Here is a 20,429-nt window from a genome sequence, read left to right on the forward strand (position 1 = left end):
GGAGAAACAGACAAAGTCTTTTCCCTGGGGTCGGGGAGTCCAGAACTAGAGGGCATAGGTTTAGGGTGAGAGGGGAAAGATATAAAAGAGACCTAAGGGGCAAATTTTTCACTCAAAGAGTGGTGTGTGTATGGAATGAGCTGCCAGAGGAAGTGGTGGAGGCTGGTACAATTGCAACATTTAAAAGGCATTTGGATGGGTATATGATAGGAAGGCTTTGGAGGGCCGGGTGCTGGCAAATGGGACTAGATTGGGTTGGGATATCTGGTTGGCATGGACGGGTTGGACCTAAGGGTCTGTTTCCGTGCTGTACATCTCTATGACTCTATAATAGTTCTCAAAGTGAATTGTGAAGAGGATGTAAGAAGCCCCAGATTGAGTTACACCTGGAAACTAATTCAGGGTTTCGGGATGGTTTGTATATCGAATCATGGATACCCGAGAGTGAGTTACAAACTAGAATCTAATTGAGGGATCGATGTTGTTTATACATAGAACAGCACAAATTCAAGTGTGAGGTACGGCCAGGAATCTCAGTGACGGATTTGAGGTCATTTATGTAGAATCACAGATACCTGGGAGAGAGTTTCATATTGGAATCTTATCAAGGTATTTGGGGTGGTCTATATTTAGAATACCAGGTAACTCGCTCAGGAGCGAGTTACAGACTGGGATGTAATGGAAGAGTTTCTGGGTGGTTTATATATATACTTTTAAGATTTTGTATTTTTGTCACGACTCAATGGAAATCAAATCCCACTATTCCTAGTATTATCACAAAAGCTAAAGATTTTAAAATGAGTACACATGTTTCCCAATTTGATTTCCAGGAAAATTCTCCTTTTGAACCATCCTTCAGCCCTACAAACCTCTCTGATATATGCACTGGTTTTAATTCTGGCCTTTCACCTATCCCAGTTTTAGTCATTTTACCATTAGTGGTCACGGCTACAGCTGCTCAAGCCCTAAGCTTCAGAATTCTCTCCCTCAACCTCTTCAGTTCTCTCTTCCCCAACATCTTGGAACATGGCTCAGCATCAGATTTTGCACAATGACACTGATCCAACAGAGTCCTCAATTTTCCTAAACAAAATCATAAATTGCTGGAAAAGCTCAGCAGGTGTGGCAGCTTCCGTGGAGAGAAATCAGAATTAGTATCTTGAGGTCACTTGGCCTGAAACATTAACTCTGATTTCCAGACCTGCTGGGCTTTTCCAGCAATTTCTACTTGTGTTTTTATTTCCTCAATCTTCCTGTCTAATAAACTCAGATTAACAGAATATACTGACCAGCTTTTTTTAAGAAGAACAAACTATTTATTACAAATAAAGCTGTTCTAACCACAGACAAAAATAAAAATGCATTATCAATTTAACAGCTTAAACATCTGCGCACACACATGCTGACCAAGACAAACCATCAATAAAAAGATGTTATGGATGCATGAAAAACCTATCAGGGGAACACAGTTCAATAGCACCAGTTGACAGGATTCAATGAGATATCCTTTTGCATTTTCCAAGCAGAACTGATCTGCTCCATTTCAAGTTTTATCAATTCTTCACCAATGATACAGGCTAGTTGGCACACTAATTATTTAGTGTCTTCAGTCACTGGGTTACAGACAGCATCTGGTAAATGTGAATAGGAATCTTGCAACTCTTCTGTTGCTTCTCTGCAAAGAGAGAGAGAGAGAGAATGTTGTCTTTTTGAAGTCTAGAGGCTTTCTGTTGCTATTTTGTTCACATACTGGCTCTGGCCAGTTTATCAGAGTTGTTCTCATGCTGTGCACTCCTCACCCACACAACTGAAAAACCAAATCAACATACGGTCTCTGGGCAAAACTGCCCTAATCACACACCCTTAGTGCCAATGAAGCCAACAATCCATCTTGCTTCCTGAACAAGTGTAAATAAATTCGGCATGTGACTTGTTTTAAAACTACAACATCTCTTTCGCAGTTTCCTTTGTTTAAAGGAATGTCCTTCTTCCCATTTTGGTCCAAAATCCAAAAAGAACAATAAAGATGATGCAACTTTTACAGATTCCTGTGGACATTTACTACATTAATGCCACATGATACAATTTGATATCGCTTTTCATATATGAGAATTAACCCCGGTAACGCAGTGCGTCAGTTTCTTAAATAAAAACCCTAAGTGCTCATCAAACCTGGAGACCTTCGGAGCAGTACATCTTCAGTCTCACAACAGCTCAAATCGGAGTTCAGTGCAACCGAGTGGAACAGCCTAGCATTTATTACCTTCACTAAGTGAGCCATTAAAAGGCAGATCTTTTGAAAAATAAATTCCCAAAATAATTCACCTCAGACTCTGAGTCAGAATCACAAACACATTAGCCCAAGGGAGGTATAGAGTTTACCATTTGAGATGTTACCGTTACAGTGTACAGTACGAATCGATTCTCATGGCTGAATTCTATCCTTCAAAACAAAAGATCAATAGGCAGTTTTGCTCTGCCCGTCCAGGAGCAGCAGGTATAAACTCAGTCCATATTCCACTCGTAACCAAATCAACAGGAAGCTAAGCAAAGCAACAAAATAATATACTACATTTGCTCAGTGGGGTCACGGGAATTAATATAGATTAATTCAGGAAGGACAGCATCTAGGTCTGGACTGAGAAGGAACATAGACACGTGCCAGGCAATAACCATCTCCAACAACAGAAAAATCTAACTATCATCCTCTTGACATTCAATGGAATTATCTTCACTGAATTTCCCCACTAACAACTTAGGGGCTACAAACCAGACATACAAATACTGTGATGCAAGAGCAGATCAGTGGCGAGGAATCCTGTAGCAAGTAACAACTCCCAACTCCTCAAAGCTTGTCCACCATCACCCCCCCCAAAAAAAGGCCAGTGTCTGTGTTGGATGTGTTCCACTTGTCTGGATGAGTGCAGCTTCAGGAACACTCAGGAGCATGATGCAGTCCAGCACAAAATAGCCCACCTGATTGGCACTCCATCCACCATCTTCAACATTTACTCCCTTCATCACCAACATACAGCAGCAGCAGGTAAAACCATCTGCAAGGTGCACTGCAGCCATTCATCAAGACATCTTTGGCCAACACCTTCCAATCCTATGAAGGCAAGGACAGCAACTGCATGGGAACACCACCTCCTACAAGTTCTCCTCCAAGCCACTCTCCATTGTGACTTGGAAATATATTGGAATTCCTTCACTGTCACTGGGTCAACATCTTGGAATTCTCTCCCTATTGGCATTGTGGGGGTTCCTCCACCCAAAGGACTGCAGCTCACCACTATCTTCTCTACGTCAATTCAGAATGGGTAATGTTGATGCAATGGTCAAGTATATCTCTATGTCCCCAGGAGGCTAAGGAAATTTGGCATGTCGATAAAGACTCTTACCAATTTTTTATAGATGCACCATAGAAAGCATTCTATCCAGATGCATCATGGCTTGGTATGTCAACTGCTCTGTTCAGGATTGCAAGAAACTAGAGAGTTGTATACACCCAGACCATTACGCAAGCCAACCTCTCATCCTGACTCCAGCTCTACTTGCCACTGCCTCAGGAAGGCAGCCAACATAATCAAAGACCCCTCCCAACCCGGTTATAATCTATTCTAAAGTCTTCCGTCAGGCTTAGAGACACACACACACACACAACAGATTCAAGGACAGTTTCTTCTCTGCTGTTTTGAGACTTCTGAATTAATTCCTCAATTTTTAAAAATTTCATGTTCATATTGCTATTTGTGTACCTTCTCTGTGGCTTAACATTGTATTCTTTGCTCCGTTCTATTGCTCTAATGCACAGTGTATAGTCTGATCTGTGTGCATTGCATGCAAAACAAAACTTTTCACTGTACCTAGGTACATATGATAATAATAAAGCAAATCAAATGTAGCCACACCAACATCTCACGAACAAAATGAAAAATGCAAAGACAGTCAGTCAGAACCACAGCACTGCAATTTCATCTTATCCCTCTTTTGGATCAGAGAGCAACAAAACAACTTATATTTAAATTGCACCTCAATAACTCATAAAACACACCTTTGGACTTCATTGCTATAATTATCGAAAATAATTCACAATTGAACCCAGTAAGACAACAAAAGGTCCAACAATCAAAAACATCTATAAAGGAGTAGGTTATAAGAAACATTTTATAACGTTAGAGAGGTTTACAAAGAGAATTCCAGAGCTGGAGACCTCAGCACTGAAGATGCTGCCTACAGAACTGCCGGCAAAGTGTTGACATCTTTCCTTCAATAAGGTAACCAGCACAGTGTGGAGTAATCCAGATACACTCTTAACAGGCCCTATCTAACTGAAACACAATCTCCAGACTACCACTGCATTCAATCCCCCTTGCTGTAAATGATAACCAGGAAAGTTAGTAGAATGTTATCTCCTCGGTTCATGCACCAGCACACCCAGATCCCTATACATCTCAGAACTCTGTAACCCCTCACTATTTAGATATATGCTTCTTTTTGTGTTTAAAAGCTCTTCCTGCCAAAATGGATGGATTCATTTTTTCACATTATACTCATTTGCTATGTCTTTGCCCACTCACCTATGTATGCATATATTTACATACGTATACACATATGCAATATGTTATACAAGACACATTTACCCTACTCTCCCATTATTAGTTATTATCTTTCTGATAAACTCTCTTTATTTGTGTCCCACTCCAGCATGTGAGGGGCTCTGTACTCCACTCGCAGAAGTGACTTCAAGCTTTGATCACTTTAATTTCTATCAAACTGTTCTTGATTTCCTGAGCTTAGGTCATTCCACTTTGTGCCAATACCATTGTTAGCAAACAGAGTCATCCCTCCACCTTCTCCTGGTTTCCTATCATTCCTGGTGTCCTGTACCGGGGGAAGTGTGATGACTGCAGATGCTGTAGAGCAGAGTTGAAGAGTGTGGCGCTGGGAAGGCACAGCCAGTCAGGCAGCATTCGAGGAGCAGGAGAGTCGGCGTTTCGAGCATAAGCTCTTCATCAGGAAAATAGCCCTCAAATTCAAGTCTCAATCCATATCATTCTGCAGCCTTGTACTACACTATAATGGCTACCAAATGTACTTATTCATTTCTTCTTGCACTGTCAATTGATCAATTTTGCTATGGATAGTTTTAATTGAAGAAGGAAGTTAGACTATGTGAGAAAGCTAGCTAGAAATGTTTAAAAAAAAGCAGACAGCAAGAGTTTCCACATGTGAAGTTTAAAAAGGAAAACGAGTAAAGTGAAAGGGAGAATCAATAGCAGACAATCAGGAAATGGCAGATGAACAAATGCTTTGATTCCATCTTCATGATACAGCATACAAAAACATCATGGTAATGGCTGTAAATGAGCAAGTGGAAGGAAGATTCTTTGGATTTTGGAATGATTCCTGTCGATTGGAAGGTAACAAATGTCAGTCTACTATTTAAGAAAGGAGCGCGAGAAATTTAGGAATTGCAAACCTTGCTAGTCTTTAGGGAAAATTCTAGAATCTAAAGATGGGATGAGTAGACACCTGACTAATACTAATCTAATTGACAAATCCAGGCTGACTATGCCCAATTGGAAATCGTGCTTAACGGAGCAGTTGGAGCTGTTTGAAGATGTTACTGGCTCTCATTTATCAATTTAGTCAATGCATGAATCATACTTAGATTTTTGAGGGCTTTTGATAAAGTTCCACACAGGAGGCTAAAGCACATAGGATAGGAGGTAAAGTTCTGGCATGGATTAATTGGCGAACAAACAGGAAACAGAAGGAATAAATGGGTCATTCTCCTGTTGGCAGATTGTGAATAGTGAGGCAAACAAAAGCAGAAATTGCTGGAGAAACTCAGCAGGTCTGGCAGCATCTGTGGAAAGAGAAACAGAGTTAATGTTTCGAGTTTAGTATCACGGATTAGGATTTGGGAAACAAATTTCAAAGTTGCTAAAGACACAGAGCTAAGTGGGAATGTGTTGTGAGGAAGATGCAAATTTCAGTAGAATTTGGACAGATTTAGCAGACAGGGAAGAACATGGCAGATAGAATAAAATATAGAAAAATGTCATATTTTGCTCTTTGGTAGGAGGGACAGATGTGCAGAATATTTCTAAATTGATAAGATGTTATGAGGCCTTGGAATCTTTGCTCATAAAAGTCTCTGAAGGTCAATATGCAGGTATTAGGGTGTACTATTTAAAAATAAAGGGGATATCACTTAGAAATGAGGTGAGGAGAAATGTTTTTACTCAGAGGATTGTGAATCTTGGAAATTCACTATGACAAAGAGCTGTGGAAGCTCAGTCTTTGAGTGTGTTTAAGATAGAAATTGTACAATTTCTGATAACCAATGATATACAGCGTTGTTGGGATAGGATGAGTAAAGAACAGTGAAGTGTTCAATCAGCCATGACTGTATTGAAATGGCAGGGCAGCCTCGATGGGCTGAATGGCCTACTCCCGTTCCTTGCAACTTGGTGAAATTATAATCACTAGGGAAGTAGTACCGAGGGAACTGATAGAGCTGCAAGCAGATATCCCCAGATCCTGATAAATTTAATCCAAGGGTTTTAAAAGAGGTAGGTAGTAGATAGTGGGATAGTAGATATGTTAATGTTAATTTTCCAAACTTCTCCAGATTCTGGGAAGGTTCCATCAGAATGTAAAGTAAGAAACAAAGCCCATTTCTTCAAACTGGTTGGCTTGAAGTCTGTCGTGGCAAAGGCGTTAGAATCATAAAAGAGGTTGTAAACAAACATTTAAAAAAAACAAGGGTCATTGGGAAGTGTAAGCATGGTTTTGTGAAGGGAAATTGGAATTTTTGCAATGAGTAACATGTGTGAACAAATGGGAACCTGTTGCTGTACAGTACATGTATTTCCAGAAGTGTTTGACAAGGTGCAACATAAAACCTCTTGCACAAAGTGGGGAGTTACATAGAGTCATAGAGGTATACAGTATGGAAACAGACTCTTCAGCCCAATTCATCCATACAGATCAGGTTTCTTAAACTGAACTAGATATATTAGCATAGACAAAGGATTGTTTTCTGCTAGTCAGCAAGAGAATGCAGAATGAGTCCTCCTCTGATTGGTATGATGTGAGCAGTGGAGTGCCACAGAGGTCTGAGCTGGGGTCTCTGTTGCTAAGTCATTGTTGTAAATTGTAACAAGCTAAGGCATGGTTGCTAAATTTGCAGGCAACCAGCAAGATAGAAAGTACGTTATGCGAACAGGACATAAAGGAATTTGTCAAGGAACATAGTGAGTAGGCAAACAATTTGGCGGATGTAGTATACATTGAGAAATCGCTCTCATGTCTGTTCTGAATGGACGAGCTCTCATTTTAAACAGTGCCCCTTAGTTCCGATGGATCCACCTTATGGATTCCACATCCACCTTGTGACAGCCGTTCAGGACCTTGTACATGCCTCATCAACGCTCTGCATAACTGAAGTGTAACATCTTTCTTTTATATTCAACTCCCCTCATAGCAAAGGATAGCGTTCCATTTGCCATCTTACTAACTTGCTAACACGTTTCGATACTCGTGCACAAGAGCTAGATCCCTCTGCACCTCAAAATTCTCCGTTGTTCCATAGAATCATTAAAAAAAAGTCATAGCACAACAGGAAGCCCATTCAGCCCATTATGTCTGTGCCAGCTGAATAAACTAGCTAACCATTCTAATCCCACATGCTAGCATCTGACCTGTAGCCTTGTTGGTTATAGCACAGCAGGTACAGCTCCAGCTGCCTTTTAAATGTGCTGGGGGCTTCTGCCTCAAACAAACAATCAACAGAGCAGTGAATTCCACCTGGTGGGAAAATGTTTTTCCCCATGTCCTCATTGTGAATCACCTTAAATCTGTTCCCGAGAGAACGTGAGGGCTGCAGATGCTGGAGATCAGAGTCGAAGAGTGTGGTGCTGGAGAAGCACAGCCGGTCAGGCAGCATCCAAGGAGCGAGAGAATCGACGTTTCAAGCATAAGCTCTCCATCAGGAATGTTCAATCCTGATGAGGAGGTTTTCCTCGAAAACACCTGATGAAGGAGCGGCGCTCCGAAACTAGTGTGCTTCCAATTAAACCTGTTGGACAACCTGGTGTTGTGTGATTTTTTAACTTTGTACACCCCAGTCCAACACTGGCATCTCCAAATCATGACTTCCTAACTTCTATAGTTCCAGCATCATATTCCTGCTATTTTATGCAACATCTCATGCAATGAAGAGATGTTTTGGAGTCAGTACAGAACATGGTTATTAGATTGATACCTAGAATGAATGGAATATCTTACAATGATAGGTTGGACAGACTGAGCTGACTTCCACTGGAGTTTGGAAGAGTGAGAGGTGACTAAATTGAAACGTAAAACATCCTGAGTGGACTCATCAAGGTAAGCAGTTAAAGGATGCTTCCTCTTGTGAAGGTGCTCAGATCGAAGGAGCATTGTTACAAGACAGAAATGAGGGGAAATTCTCTCAAAGAGTTGAGACATTTTGGCACCCTATGCCTCGGAAGGGTCAGTTATCGGAGACAGATGGGAATGTGGAATTTGAAACAAAAACATGATCCCAATGAGTGGTGGAGCTCCTTTTTAAAAAGAAAATGTTGGGAACATAGATTGGACAAGGTATGGTAGATCTTTCCATTACTGGTTCTCTCCGTACCCAGTCCAGAATCATTCCTGGAACTACGTCCTTTCGGAGCTAAGGCAGCAGTGTTGCTACTGAGCCACTCTTAGTAATAACTCCACACAGAGTACATTCCATGTCCTTGCTATCCTCTGTGCTTCCACCAACTGGTGTTCGCCATGGAGGGAGTATTGGGTCATCAGTTCAGTGGTGAGGGGTTGAGGTGGCAATCGGGAGGTTTTCTTGCCCACAGATGCTGCCAGACCCACTGAGCCTTTCCAGCAGCATCTGTTTTTGTTTCCGATTTACAGCATCTGCAGTTCTTTTGGTTTCGTTCCCCACGTTTGACGTGATACCGGGGGGACCCGACGGGTTTTGGAGTTACGGTTGGAGATCCCCTGGCATCTCCCTCCTGACTGCGCCCCCAGCTTTAGCGAGTCTGTCCTACAGGTGAATGCTGCTTCAATTCTGCACCCAGAGCAAAAGCAAACATTAAAAAGCATCATTTCCAAACCTTCCCCATTTTGAACAACAGCCAATGGCCCTAGAGTCCAGCTGCCTATCAACCAACCTTCTGTCCACACTGCAATATTTCCTCAGCTCAGTGAGCAGAAAGTGGACGGACCATTGCTAGCTGTCCACTTTAATCCCACTCACTTCCTTCAGTATTTGACCACAGCCCTAAGTTCCTTTTAATGATTAGAGTAGAGTAATCTCTCACAGTGCTTCCCTCGATTGAGGTGATTGTGAGTGGCATGTGAGAGTGCTGCCTTAAAGCTTGCCAAGAAAAGAATTCAGGGAACAATGCAGCTGTTAGTGAGGGACTGGATTGAAATGCGTAACAGATCCCATTATTTGCAAAGTAGCACATTAATGCTGACCCTGATGGTGTTCAGTCATCTGTTCAGAAAAGCTAAACAAATAAAGCTGAGAATCACCAATCCAGGGCTCTATGGTCGAGGTGGAAGCAGTATCTCAGCTGTCAAGTCACAGATGTAGTGATAGTGGAGTTGCTGATGGCCTCAGGCTGATTACCTCCCAATTACGTGCTCCCAGTGAGGGAGATTAATACTAGATTTGGCTGCAGCTTAAATTCAGCTCAGCCTCCTGTGAGGCCAGTCCTCTCTTTAGCTCCCGAGCCCTCCTGCCTTTAAGAGCCCCCTGTGAAATAGGTAAACACTCACTCAGTAAAAAAATCGCCATTCTGTTACCAAATCTCAAGTACATCTGATAGCAGGCAAGAGAAACAGACAATGTCACACAATGGGGGAAGTTTTCTGAGATTGACATTCTGGCTCCTTGTGTAATGCTAAGAAAGTGTATTGACCCCATGCTATGCTGTAAGTGTTTGTAGGCACTATTTTTTGTACTTAACCCTGTTCTGTCCCGATCCTTGTGTGACCGCTTGATGGGGGACAGTGCAGAGGAAGATTTACACTAAGTCAGAAGTGGGGATATTCGTTGATGATTGCCCAATGTGTTTAGCACCATTCTTGACTCCTCAGATACTGAAGCAGTCCATGGGTTTGGAGGGATATGGACCAGGAGCAGGCAGATGGGACTAGTTTATTTTTGGGGTTATGTTTGGCATGCAACAGTTGGACCGAGGGGTCTGTTTTTGTGCTGCGTGACTCTGTGACTCCATGTGCAAATGCAACAAGATCTGAACAATAAAAAGGCTTGGGCTAACAAATGGCTAGTAACATTCTCACCACACAAATGCCAGGCTATGACTATCTCCAAGAAGAGATAATCTAACCACTGCCCCATGACATTCAATGGTGTTACCATCACTGAACCCCCACCACTACCAACATCCTGAGGGTCACCATTGACAAGAAACTCAACTGGATCAGCCAAATAAATACTGGAGCTGCGGAAGGTGGTCAGAGGCTAGGAATCCTGTGACAAATAACTCACCTCCTGACTCCCTGAAGCCATCCAAATATCTACAAGGCACAAGTCAAGAGTGTGACGGAATACTCCCCATTTGCTTGGATGAGTGTAGCTCCAACAGCATTCAAGAAGCTTGACACCATCCGGAACAAAGCAGCCCGCTTAATTGGCACCACACCCACTAACATCCACTCCCTCTATCGATGCTCGGTCGTAGCAGCGTGTATGATCAACAAGATGCACTGCAGAAATTCATCAAAGATCTTTGCGCAGCATCTTCCAAGCCCACAACCACCTCCATTCCTGAAGAAGGGCTAATGCCCGAAACGTCGATTCTCCTGTTCCCTAGATGCTGCCTGACCTGCTGCGCTTTTCCGGCAATACATTTCCATCTCTGATCTCCAGCATCCGCAGACCTCACTTTCTCCTCCATTTAGAGGAACAATGGCAGTAGATACATAGGAACACCACCAACTTAAAGTTTCCCTCTAAGCTACTCACTATTGTGATTTGGAAACATATCACCATTCCTTCACTGTCGCTGGGTCAGAGCCCTGGAATTCCCTCCCTAAGGATATTGGGGGTCAAAGTACAGTAAGTTTTCAAATACAGTGGTTCAAGAAAGCAGCTCACCACCACCTTCTCATGGGAAGAATGAAGGACAAAATGATGGCCAGCCAACAATGCCAACATCCCGGGAGTGAATTAAAAACCCTGTAATATACATTCCTGGGGAACATCAGTATTGAGAAGATGGACAAGTCAGCTTTTTGAGAACTTGGCTGAACCTTCCAGCTCAGCAAGGAAACTTGCATCCAGAACCTCAACCTGAGCTACTAATCTTCACCAAACTCGCTAACTTGGCCAAAGTTTAAACTGAAACTGTAAACCCATATGTTGTAAAATCTGCTACAAATGGATGGTCATGCAGCCACAGCCCAAGATGAGGTTTCAGTCCCATATTTACATTTATCATTGCGACCACTTATTTACACCTCTGTAACACTACGGACTTCACACTCATCTCAACTCTTCTGCCGTTTAAAGCTCTCATCAATATTAAGTAGTTATTAACTGTGTGGCTCAGTGTCTTAGTGCGTTGTATAATGCCCAAGTGCCTTGGGGTGTTTTATTACTTAAAAAGGATGCTATATCAATTCAGGCTGTTGATGACGATGGCTGTGACCCTGACTCTCCCCCATGTCACACACACTGAAATTACCAGCCAAAATCCATCCATCTCCATCCTCAAGATCTACTGATGCCCAAGTACCTTCTGTGAACTCAGCCTGGGCTATGGGCAAGGTTATGGTGGGCACCTTGGTGTGGCTACCTTGGGGCGAAGCTAACTGGGCAGATGAGGATTCTAGCCCAAATTGAGGAGGACTCCCCTCCTGTCCCCACATTTCCCTCAAACTGAGCTCCCAATGATCTTGCCAATGGGCTCATTGCTAAACACAGAGCAATTCCCCTTAGCAAGAAAGCAATAAAAATCAAGAAATGGTCAATGAAAACCATGCCACATTAGGCAGTGAATGAGGTAGCTCCTGGAGCACACAATGTGTCAGGTCTGATGATGTCTCCATCAACACAGATACATCCAAAACAGGAGCTGAAAGGATAATGGAATCTGTCAGCACTCAAAGATCTTTAGCGTATATTTTGCACGGAAATACATTTAACAAAAAGAGCCAGAAAAGACAAATGTCAGCCCCAGCTCAGGGGCTCTCTCCTCTGGGCACACTATAACAAGCATCACAACGAAACAATGCCACAATCTTGAATTACCAAAGGTTGAAGCTGACCTTTTTGAAGAGCCGGATCACATCTTCACTGATCTGCATTAGGCGGACAATGATGTTGTTTGTGTAGATATCATTTAGTGTGGCATGGTCCTTGCTCTCTCGACGGGTTTGGTTGAGGACCAGGTACCAGCAGTTCACTGGGGAGAGGAGATGTTGGTCTTTCCTAAGAGTGAAGAGGATATTTGTGAAGAGGCAGATCTTAAACAGAAAAACGAGAGCCCGTACCAACTGCAGTTTCATTCAATGGCGTCACTCCAAAAACCTTCCCTTTCCCCTTGACAAAGGCAACATAGGTCCAGCATTCTCCAGAGAATGGGCGTTAAATGAAAACTTAATCATCCAAACACACAACACAAATGGGATACAATGTGCTAGGAACTGTTATGGACTGAATTAATGCATTGAATTAGCTCAGTCTCCAGTTAGTGAGCTATTTAAAAATTCAAACATGGTGGTCACTGGGCAGTACCTATTCTTTAACGCTTTCTTCAAGACTGGATGCTTCTATATTACATCTTCATCCATCTATTAGAGTCATAGAGATGTACAGCAATGGAAACAGAACCTTCGGTCCAACTCGTCCATGCCAACCAGATATCCTAAAATAATCTAGTTCCATTTGCCAGCATTTGGCACAAAGCCCTCTAAATTCTTCCTATTCATGCACCAATCCAGATGCCTGTTAAATGTTGTAATTGTACCAGCCTCCATCACTTCCTCTAGCAGCTTCATTCCATATACATATGGAAAAGTTGCCCCTTAGGTCCCTTTTAAACCTTTCCCGTCTCATCATAAACCTATTCCCTCTAGTTTTGGACTCCCCTACCATGGGGACAAGATCTTGGCTACTTCACCTTATACATGCCCCTCGTGATTTTATAAACTTCTAAAACTTCATTAAGGTTCTAATGACCCATTTTCCCCAGCTTTATCTCCTTATTACAGTTAGATAAAAACAGGAAGAGGCAAACAGATCAGTCAGTGTAGCTGCAGAACTGGGAGATGGAGATAAATAATTGAAATGGGGGCGAGTAACAATGGTTTTGAGGGATATTCAGGCTCATTAGATTTAGTAGTGAGACAGGAACGCTTCAGGTGAGATATAAGCAGAGCTAATATGGTCACATAATGCAAGGGGAATCCTGATGATTTACTGATTCACACAGAGCTTCCAGACCTTTACATCAAATTTCACCAGCCAACTGTGGCTCCGCAAAGAGCAAAAATAAATCTGTGTGAACAATTTAACCTGTCTGCTCCCTTTCAGTGCTCACATTATCTCCTGGGCTCTCGGAGGGTGGGGTGCATTGCTCTCTGCTTGATGCAACATGACCTATAATGTCAGGTAGCTCAGTGCAAGCTCACTGTAGACTGTGATTGTTTACTCATTCCAACTTGCAGATGAACGTCAGTTCCTTCCATTTACCAATCTGATAAAGGCTTGGTGACTGCAGTGCACGTGTGACCACTCGTTATCAAACGAATTGCACCTTTCAGTTAATTTGCCAGCTATTTGCAGTGGAGAAAGCTAATCAAAGCTGTCTCGAATACACAAACTGGGAATGTAAGAAAGCACTGGACTCAGAGGTATGAAAACGTGGAAGGTCAGTTATTGATCTGTCAGTTTTCGGTTAGGCTCTGGTTGACACGGTAACCCAATAATCGAATGTTTGTTGAGGGGGTAATAACGACCAGAACTCTGGAGGTAACTTCCTTGCTGCTTTGACAGCATCTGTGGGAAGATCAAAATTTGGGTTCAGAACTGCTCCGACGGTGGTCAAGAAAGTATACAGCACGCTTGCCATCATCAGCATTGCATCAAATATAAAAGTTTGAAAGTTATGTTACAGCAATTTTAGTTCAGCCACATTTGGAATATTGCCTATAGTTCTGGTTGTCATACTATCAGAAGGATGTGGATGCTTTGGCGAGGGTGCAGAGGTGGTTTACCGGGATGTCGCCTGGTCTAGAGGCTTTTACGAGAGGTTTTATAGATAAACTCAGATTGTTCTCACTGAAAAGATGGAGGCTGAGGGGCAACCTGACAGAGGTCTACAAAATTATGAGGGGCATTGATAGGGTGGATAGTCAGAGGCTTTTCTCCAGGGGAGAAAGGTCAACTATAAGAGGGCACAGATTCAAGGTGAGAGGGGGAATGTTCAGGGGAGAAGTGCAGGGAAAATATTTCACACAGAGGGTGAAGGGTGCATGGAGTGTACTGCCAGACGAGGTGGCGAATGCAGGCACATTAACAACTTTTAAGGTATAGCTCGATAGACACATGAACTGGAGGTGAACAGAGGACCAGATATTGCACGGGACAATAAGTAGTGGGTCTAAAATAAAGACTAGGAATCAGTGCAGGCTTGGCAGGCCTGTTCCTGCGCTGTATTGTATCGTATTATATTGCATAAAGAGTCGCAGGATCGGAAAAGCTAATTCTGCTTTCTCTTCACAGATGCTGTCAGACCTGCTGAGTTTCTCCAGTAATATGTTTTATGTCTCAGATTTCCAATGATATCGCCAAGCCAAGACTGGCACTTTGCTTCTGAAGAAGGGTCACTGGACTCGAAACGTTAACTCTGCTTCTCTCTTCACAGATGCTGCCAGACCTCCTGAGTTTCTGCAGCAATTTGTTTTTGTTTCTGATTTCCAGCATCCACAGTTTTTGCAATGGTTTCTTTTTTTCATTGGCACTTTGTTTTTTTTTGACAAATGTGGTTTGATTTTTCTTTTCGTCCACAAATTTCACCAAATGACAGACCTGCTCCCAATGATGACATAGGGAGAAAGTGAGGACTGCAGATGCTGGAGAACCGAGTCAAAAAGTGTGGTACTGGGAAAACACAGCTGGTCAGGCAGCATCCGAGGAGCAGGAGAGTCAACATTGAGCGTAAGCTCTTCATCAGGAATTCTGAACTCAGGAATTCAACATTCCTGATGAAGAGCTTATGCTCGAAATGTCGACTCTCCTGCTCCTCGGATGCTGCCTGACCAGCTGTGCTTTTCCAGCAGCACACTTTTTGACAATAATGACATAGCCAAGAGAATTGTTTTAGGCCACAATTCCTCAAAAGCACCGGACAAAGAGGCGGCTAAGAAAGGATTGGGTTTGACGGCCAAACAATGTGTAGTTCACCCATTGTGAAAGGTATTTGATTTGCCCAGGCCCCTTCCATACAATCAATTCAATCATGGAGTCATCCCCAACCATCCACCCCCTCCAAGCCAACCACCTCTTCCACAGCCCTTGTCAATCTGTCCGAGTGTTTCCTAAACCTTCATCCCCACCTCGTGAACCCACTTTAAGGTTTGTAAATTGCACCCAGAATGTGGAGAGGCTGGGAGAGTAGCAGTGGTGAGGGCTTTGACTTGTGACTTCACTGGAGCCAGGACCCACATCTACCTACCTTGGGATGGGGAGGGGAGCTTTTAAAAAGTAACCCAGGAGTTGACGAGATTGTTATTTTTGTATCTTTTCCTGAGTAACTGGGCTGCAGTGGAACTCTCCAATTCAAAGAGGGTTCCAAATCCAGGGGGATTATAAGGAATCTTCAATTTCCTAGGAAATTCCCCTGGAGTTTGCTAACTTGAGGATTATGCAGGGTCTCCATACACAGACTGCCATCTACAATGTGGAAACAATTATTGGAATATCCAGGTGTTCAGCACATACACACATTTCCCCTCCCTCTCTCATTCTTTTTCTCTCACAAACAACCCCCTCCATTCTGTCCCATATACACCCGCCTCTCTAAGCACCCCCCCACATACATGCAACCTCTTTCTGTTCATTTACACACATCTCTCTCTCCCCTCTCTACACACACACACACACCTCTCTTTACTCACACTCATTCCCTGACTCTCACTCTATGCTAGGCACATCTCTCTCTCTGACATGTTGCTCGGTAATGCTACCTCCCACTGGCTGGAGCTGTTTGGCCTGATGTGCCGTCAGACACACAGGTCATGTGATGACCCAAGATGTCCCCTCTAACTACCTCCCCCACCACCACCCGGATGGGGGTTGGGGGAGGTGGAGGGGTGATGGGGGTAATATCTTCCAGATGCTGGCTCTCTGTATGGAGCTGGGACAGAGGTTTAACTCCAAATGTCCCAAATTAATGCTGTTCACAATTACGGACTGCCACTGACACTGCTGTAGTTAAAAAAAAAACTGCAAGCCTGACGATTATTCCCACTCATTACCTCTTTCCCCTTGTTTGTTTACCATCCCTCTCAAAACAGAAGGGTTATATTTCCAGATGAGTGACCTTCTCGAGGAGGAGAGGGTGTATCTGTCTGTCTATCACATGGACGGCTCACTGCACTGCAGAGAGGAAAATGAGACACAGCACCAGATGCAGTTCTGCTTCTGTGCACAATATACACACGTCCCATTTCCATTTTATTCTGGCTTCCCGTGATGTTCAGAGGCTGTCACAGCACTCGCACCGCCCGAGTGCGTAACACCTTGCCTGGGAGCCAGAAGGTTGTAGGTCAATGTTCTATTCTGACCACATGAGTTCCCTCACACAGACAGGCACGCCAGTGCAGCACAGAGGAAGTGTCAGCTGGAGACTCTCAGATAAAACAAACATTCAGGCAGACGCTAAGTCCTCATGGCACTAACTGGAAGAGCAATGGAGTTCTCCAAATCAATATTTACCCTTCAAAACAAAATTGGCTGCTCATTGCTTGTACTGCTGTTTGTGGGAGCTTGCTGTGCGTACATTGGCTGCTGTGTTTTCAACATTACGCAGAAACATTAAAAACAAGAGGAGTAAGCCATTCAGCCTGCTCCACCATTCGTCATGATCACAGCCAATTGTCCAACTCCATTCTCAGTTCCTGCTTGCTCCCTATACCTTTCGATGTGCTTAGCCCTAAGCTAGATCAAACTCATTTCATAGAATCAAAGAATTCCTACAGTGTGGAAACAGGCCATTCAGCCCATCAAGTCCACTGTGACCCTCTGAAGAGCGTCCCATCCAAAGCTACCCTATCTCCTGAAGCCCTGCATCTCCACTGTCCGACACGTCCCTGAACACTGGGCAATTTAGCATGACCAATCCACCTAACCTTGAAACCATTTAATGTTCTTGCCTTGACCACTTTCTGTTACAGAGATAATTCCACAGGCTCACCAATCTCTTTCACCACAGTGCTGCTTGGCCTACACCATATCCTTAAACTGTGACCCCTGGTTCCAGACTTCTCCGTGAACACACTTACCCTGTCTGGTCCATTAGAATGTTATAGGTTTCAAGAGACCTGACTTCATGTAATTTTCATTGGCTTGACAGCACTGAAATGAAAATGTGTCTTTATTTCTTAGTTTTACTAGACTTAATCCTGATTCTTGACCCTTGCCAGGCTGCCTATGAATGGCACCAGGGGCCCTGGTACTCTCTGGTGGCCATCACCCTGCTAACCTTTTGAGAAAACAACCAGAAAGACCCTCACCACATCCTGAACTGAGGGTGGTATCTTTGGTCCACTCAAACTGAAAAGCCTGAATTAATAGCCAGGAGTGTGTTCATTCTATATGGAAAAACTATTGCTCCAATGGGAAATTTGGTTAGCATAGACAAGTTGGACCAAAAGGATCTATTTCCGTGTTCTTTAAGATCAGTAACTCTGCACAAACAGTATGGCAGCACTGAATTCAACACCAAATAAATAAATATTAGGTAGATGATGAGAATCATGAAGACCATGGTAAGGAGCAGAAGATCATGTAGAATCACGTTTGATTCTTGGATGAAGAAAGGTATGAGGTGGCTGGTGTTTTTACCGAAAACACCAACATAGGCCAGATGGGCCAAACGGCCATGAATTGAGTAAATGTTTCTCATCTTCCATCCATCTGGGAGTTGGGTACATTTGGCAAAGATATGGATTCAAGCAAAATTCTGCCCAAAATGTACTGCTCAGACAAACTGAACCAAACAGATCGGTCTCCACACTTTTAAGGGAGTAGAATGGCATACAGGCACATTGTGTGTATGGTTCTCAAAAGTGTCACTATGAAGAGCACACAGAAAGGGCGCTCAGGAATTTACAGTTCAGGAGTTGGGCGAGTGCTGGTTCTTTGTACCTTGGCTAAGACTGAAAAGAGGGGAGTTCCATACTAAACAAATACATACACGCACACATTCTCATTTCTGTGTTATAAAGTGTATGTAATATTGGCAGGGTTTTTTTTTTAAACACGTCCAAGTGGTATCTGTGCTCAACTCTGTGAGCTTACAAAGTTGAAAACTAACAGGCTGGGAAACCCGAGATATGACTGTTGTGCAACTGCCGTGCTGGGGGATAGGGACCTACACTGAGTAGTGGAGACACATGATCGCACTCTCTTCCGCGATGTAACAGCTCTCCACAGCGTTCCCAGAGCTCTCAATGGCAAAACATAATTAATCAGGAGCTCAAGGGACTCAGGGAAGGCCCGTACTTTGGAGGTGATATGTGAGAATGATGCGTTTCTCTCTGCAGCACAGGCATTAAGTAGACCTGGTATGGATACAGTTTCGCAAAAGGCTTCAGGCAGGCCCTGTGCTGGCACTGAGCCACCTTCTTGTCCTGCCAGCATTGAGACAGCTTCAGGTCAGGCACAACACGTGCTGAATGTACTGCAAAGCTCCCAAACAGCACTCTCTCTCACTTACTGACCTGGTATGTCTGTCTCTTTGATGCAAATGTGCCTCCACACCATTCCAGCTCCAACAAGAGGTCTTAGAGTACCTCTCCAACAGCTCCATCTCTCACACCAACAATTCTGTCATCTCTTCCTGATACTTGCAATGATCTTTCCCTTCTGTTCAAGTCGATAAGTTGAAAGTTCAATTGACCCGGTACTGGTCAATTTTTTAAAAATATCACTACATCCCTAAACCATCCCTATAAATACTCAGAGGGCAGTTAAGAGTCTACCACATTGCCATCAGTTTTATTTTTAAATGCACTCATGGGACATGGGCATCGCAGTCTGGGCCAACATTTATTGCCCGAACCTAGTTGCCCTTAAGGTGGTGGTGGTGAGCTGCCTTAGTGAACTGCTGCAGTCCATGTGCTGTAGGTAGACCCACAATGCCTTTAGAATGGGAATTCCAGAATTGTGACCCACTGACAGTGAAGTAATGGTGATATATTTCCAGGATGGTGAATGGCTTGGAGGGGGAATTTGCAGGTGGTGGCATTCCTACGTATCTTATGCCCTTATCCATCTGGATGGAAGTGGTCATGGATTTAGGTGCCGTCTGAGGATCTTTCTGCAGTGCATCTTGTAGATAGTGCACACTGCTGCTACTGAGCACTGGTGATGAAGGGTGTGGACGTAGCACCAATCAAGCAGGCTGCTTCATCCTGGATGGTGTCAAGCTTCTTGAGTGTTGTTGGAGCTGCCCCCATCCAGGCAAATGGAAAGTATTCCATCACACTCCTGACTTGTGCCTTGTCGGTGGTGGACAGGGATTCAGGTGGTGAGTTACACACCACAGTATTCCCAGCCTCTGACTGCACTTGTAGTCACTATGTTTAAACAGCAAATCCAGTTGAGTTTCTGGTCAATGGTAAACCCAAGGATGTTGATAGATTAGATTAGATTACTTACAGTATGGAAACAGGCCCTTCGGCCCAACAAGTCCACACTGACCCGCCGAAGCGCAACCCACCCATACCCCAACATTTACCCCTTCTTACCTAACACTACGGGCAATTTAACATGGCCAATTCACTTGACCTGCACATCTTTTGGACTGTGGGAGGAAACCGGAGCACCCGGAGGAAACCCACGCAGACACAGGGAGAATGTGCAAGCTCCACACAGTCAGTCACCTGAGTCGGGAATTGAACCCGGGTCTCTGACGCTGTGAGGCAGCAGTGCTAACCACTGTGCCACCGTGCCGCCCACATAGTGGAGGATTCAGTGATGGTTCCATAATTGAATGTCAGAGGGCAGTGGTGAGATTGTCTTTTTTTGATGATGGTCATTGCCTGGCAATGTGTGTGGCACATATGTTACTGGAGTCACTTATAGGTCAGACCAAGTAAAGTCAGAAGATTGCCTTCCTTAAAAGAACATGAGT

At 43.7% G+C, this 20,429-nt stretch overlaps 1 protein-coding gene across 1 annotated transcript in view; it reads right to left on the minus strand.

Moving 5' to 3' along the window:
* Window positions 1–20,429, minus strand: part of LOC122559273 (SLIT-ROBO Rho GTPase-activating protein 3) — a 174,367-nt gene that overhangs the window by 70,743 nt on the left and 83,195 nt on the right. Inside the window, exon 3 of the mRNA XM_043708654.1 lies at window positions 12,337–12,499. Coding sequence (XP_043564589.1) covers window positions 12,337–12,499 — 163 coding nt within the window. The remainder of the gene's footprint in view (window positions 1–12,336; window positions 12,500–20,429) is intronic.

The sequence above is a fragment of the Chiloscyllium plagiosum genome, chromosome 18, assembly GCF_004010195.1.
Source record: "Chiloscyllium plagiosum isolate BGI_BamShark_2017 chromosome 18, ASM401019v2, whole genome shotgun sequence".
Classification (NCBI taxonomy): domain Eukaryota; kingdom Metazoa; phylum Chordata; class Chondrichthyes; order Orectolobiformes; family Hemiscylliidae; genus Chiloscyllium; species Chiloscyllium plagiosum.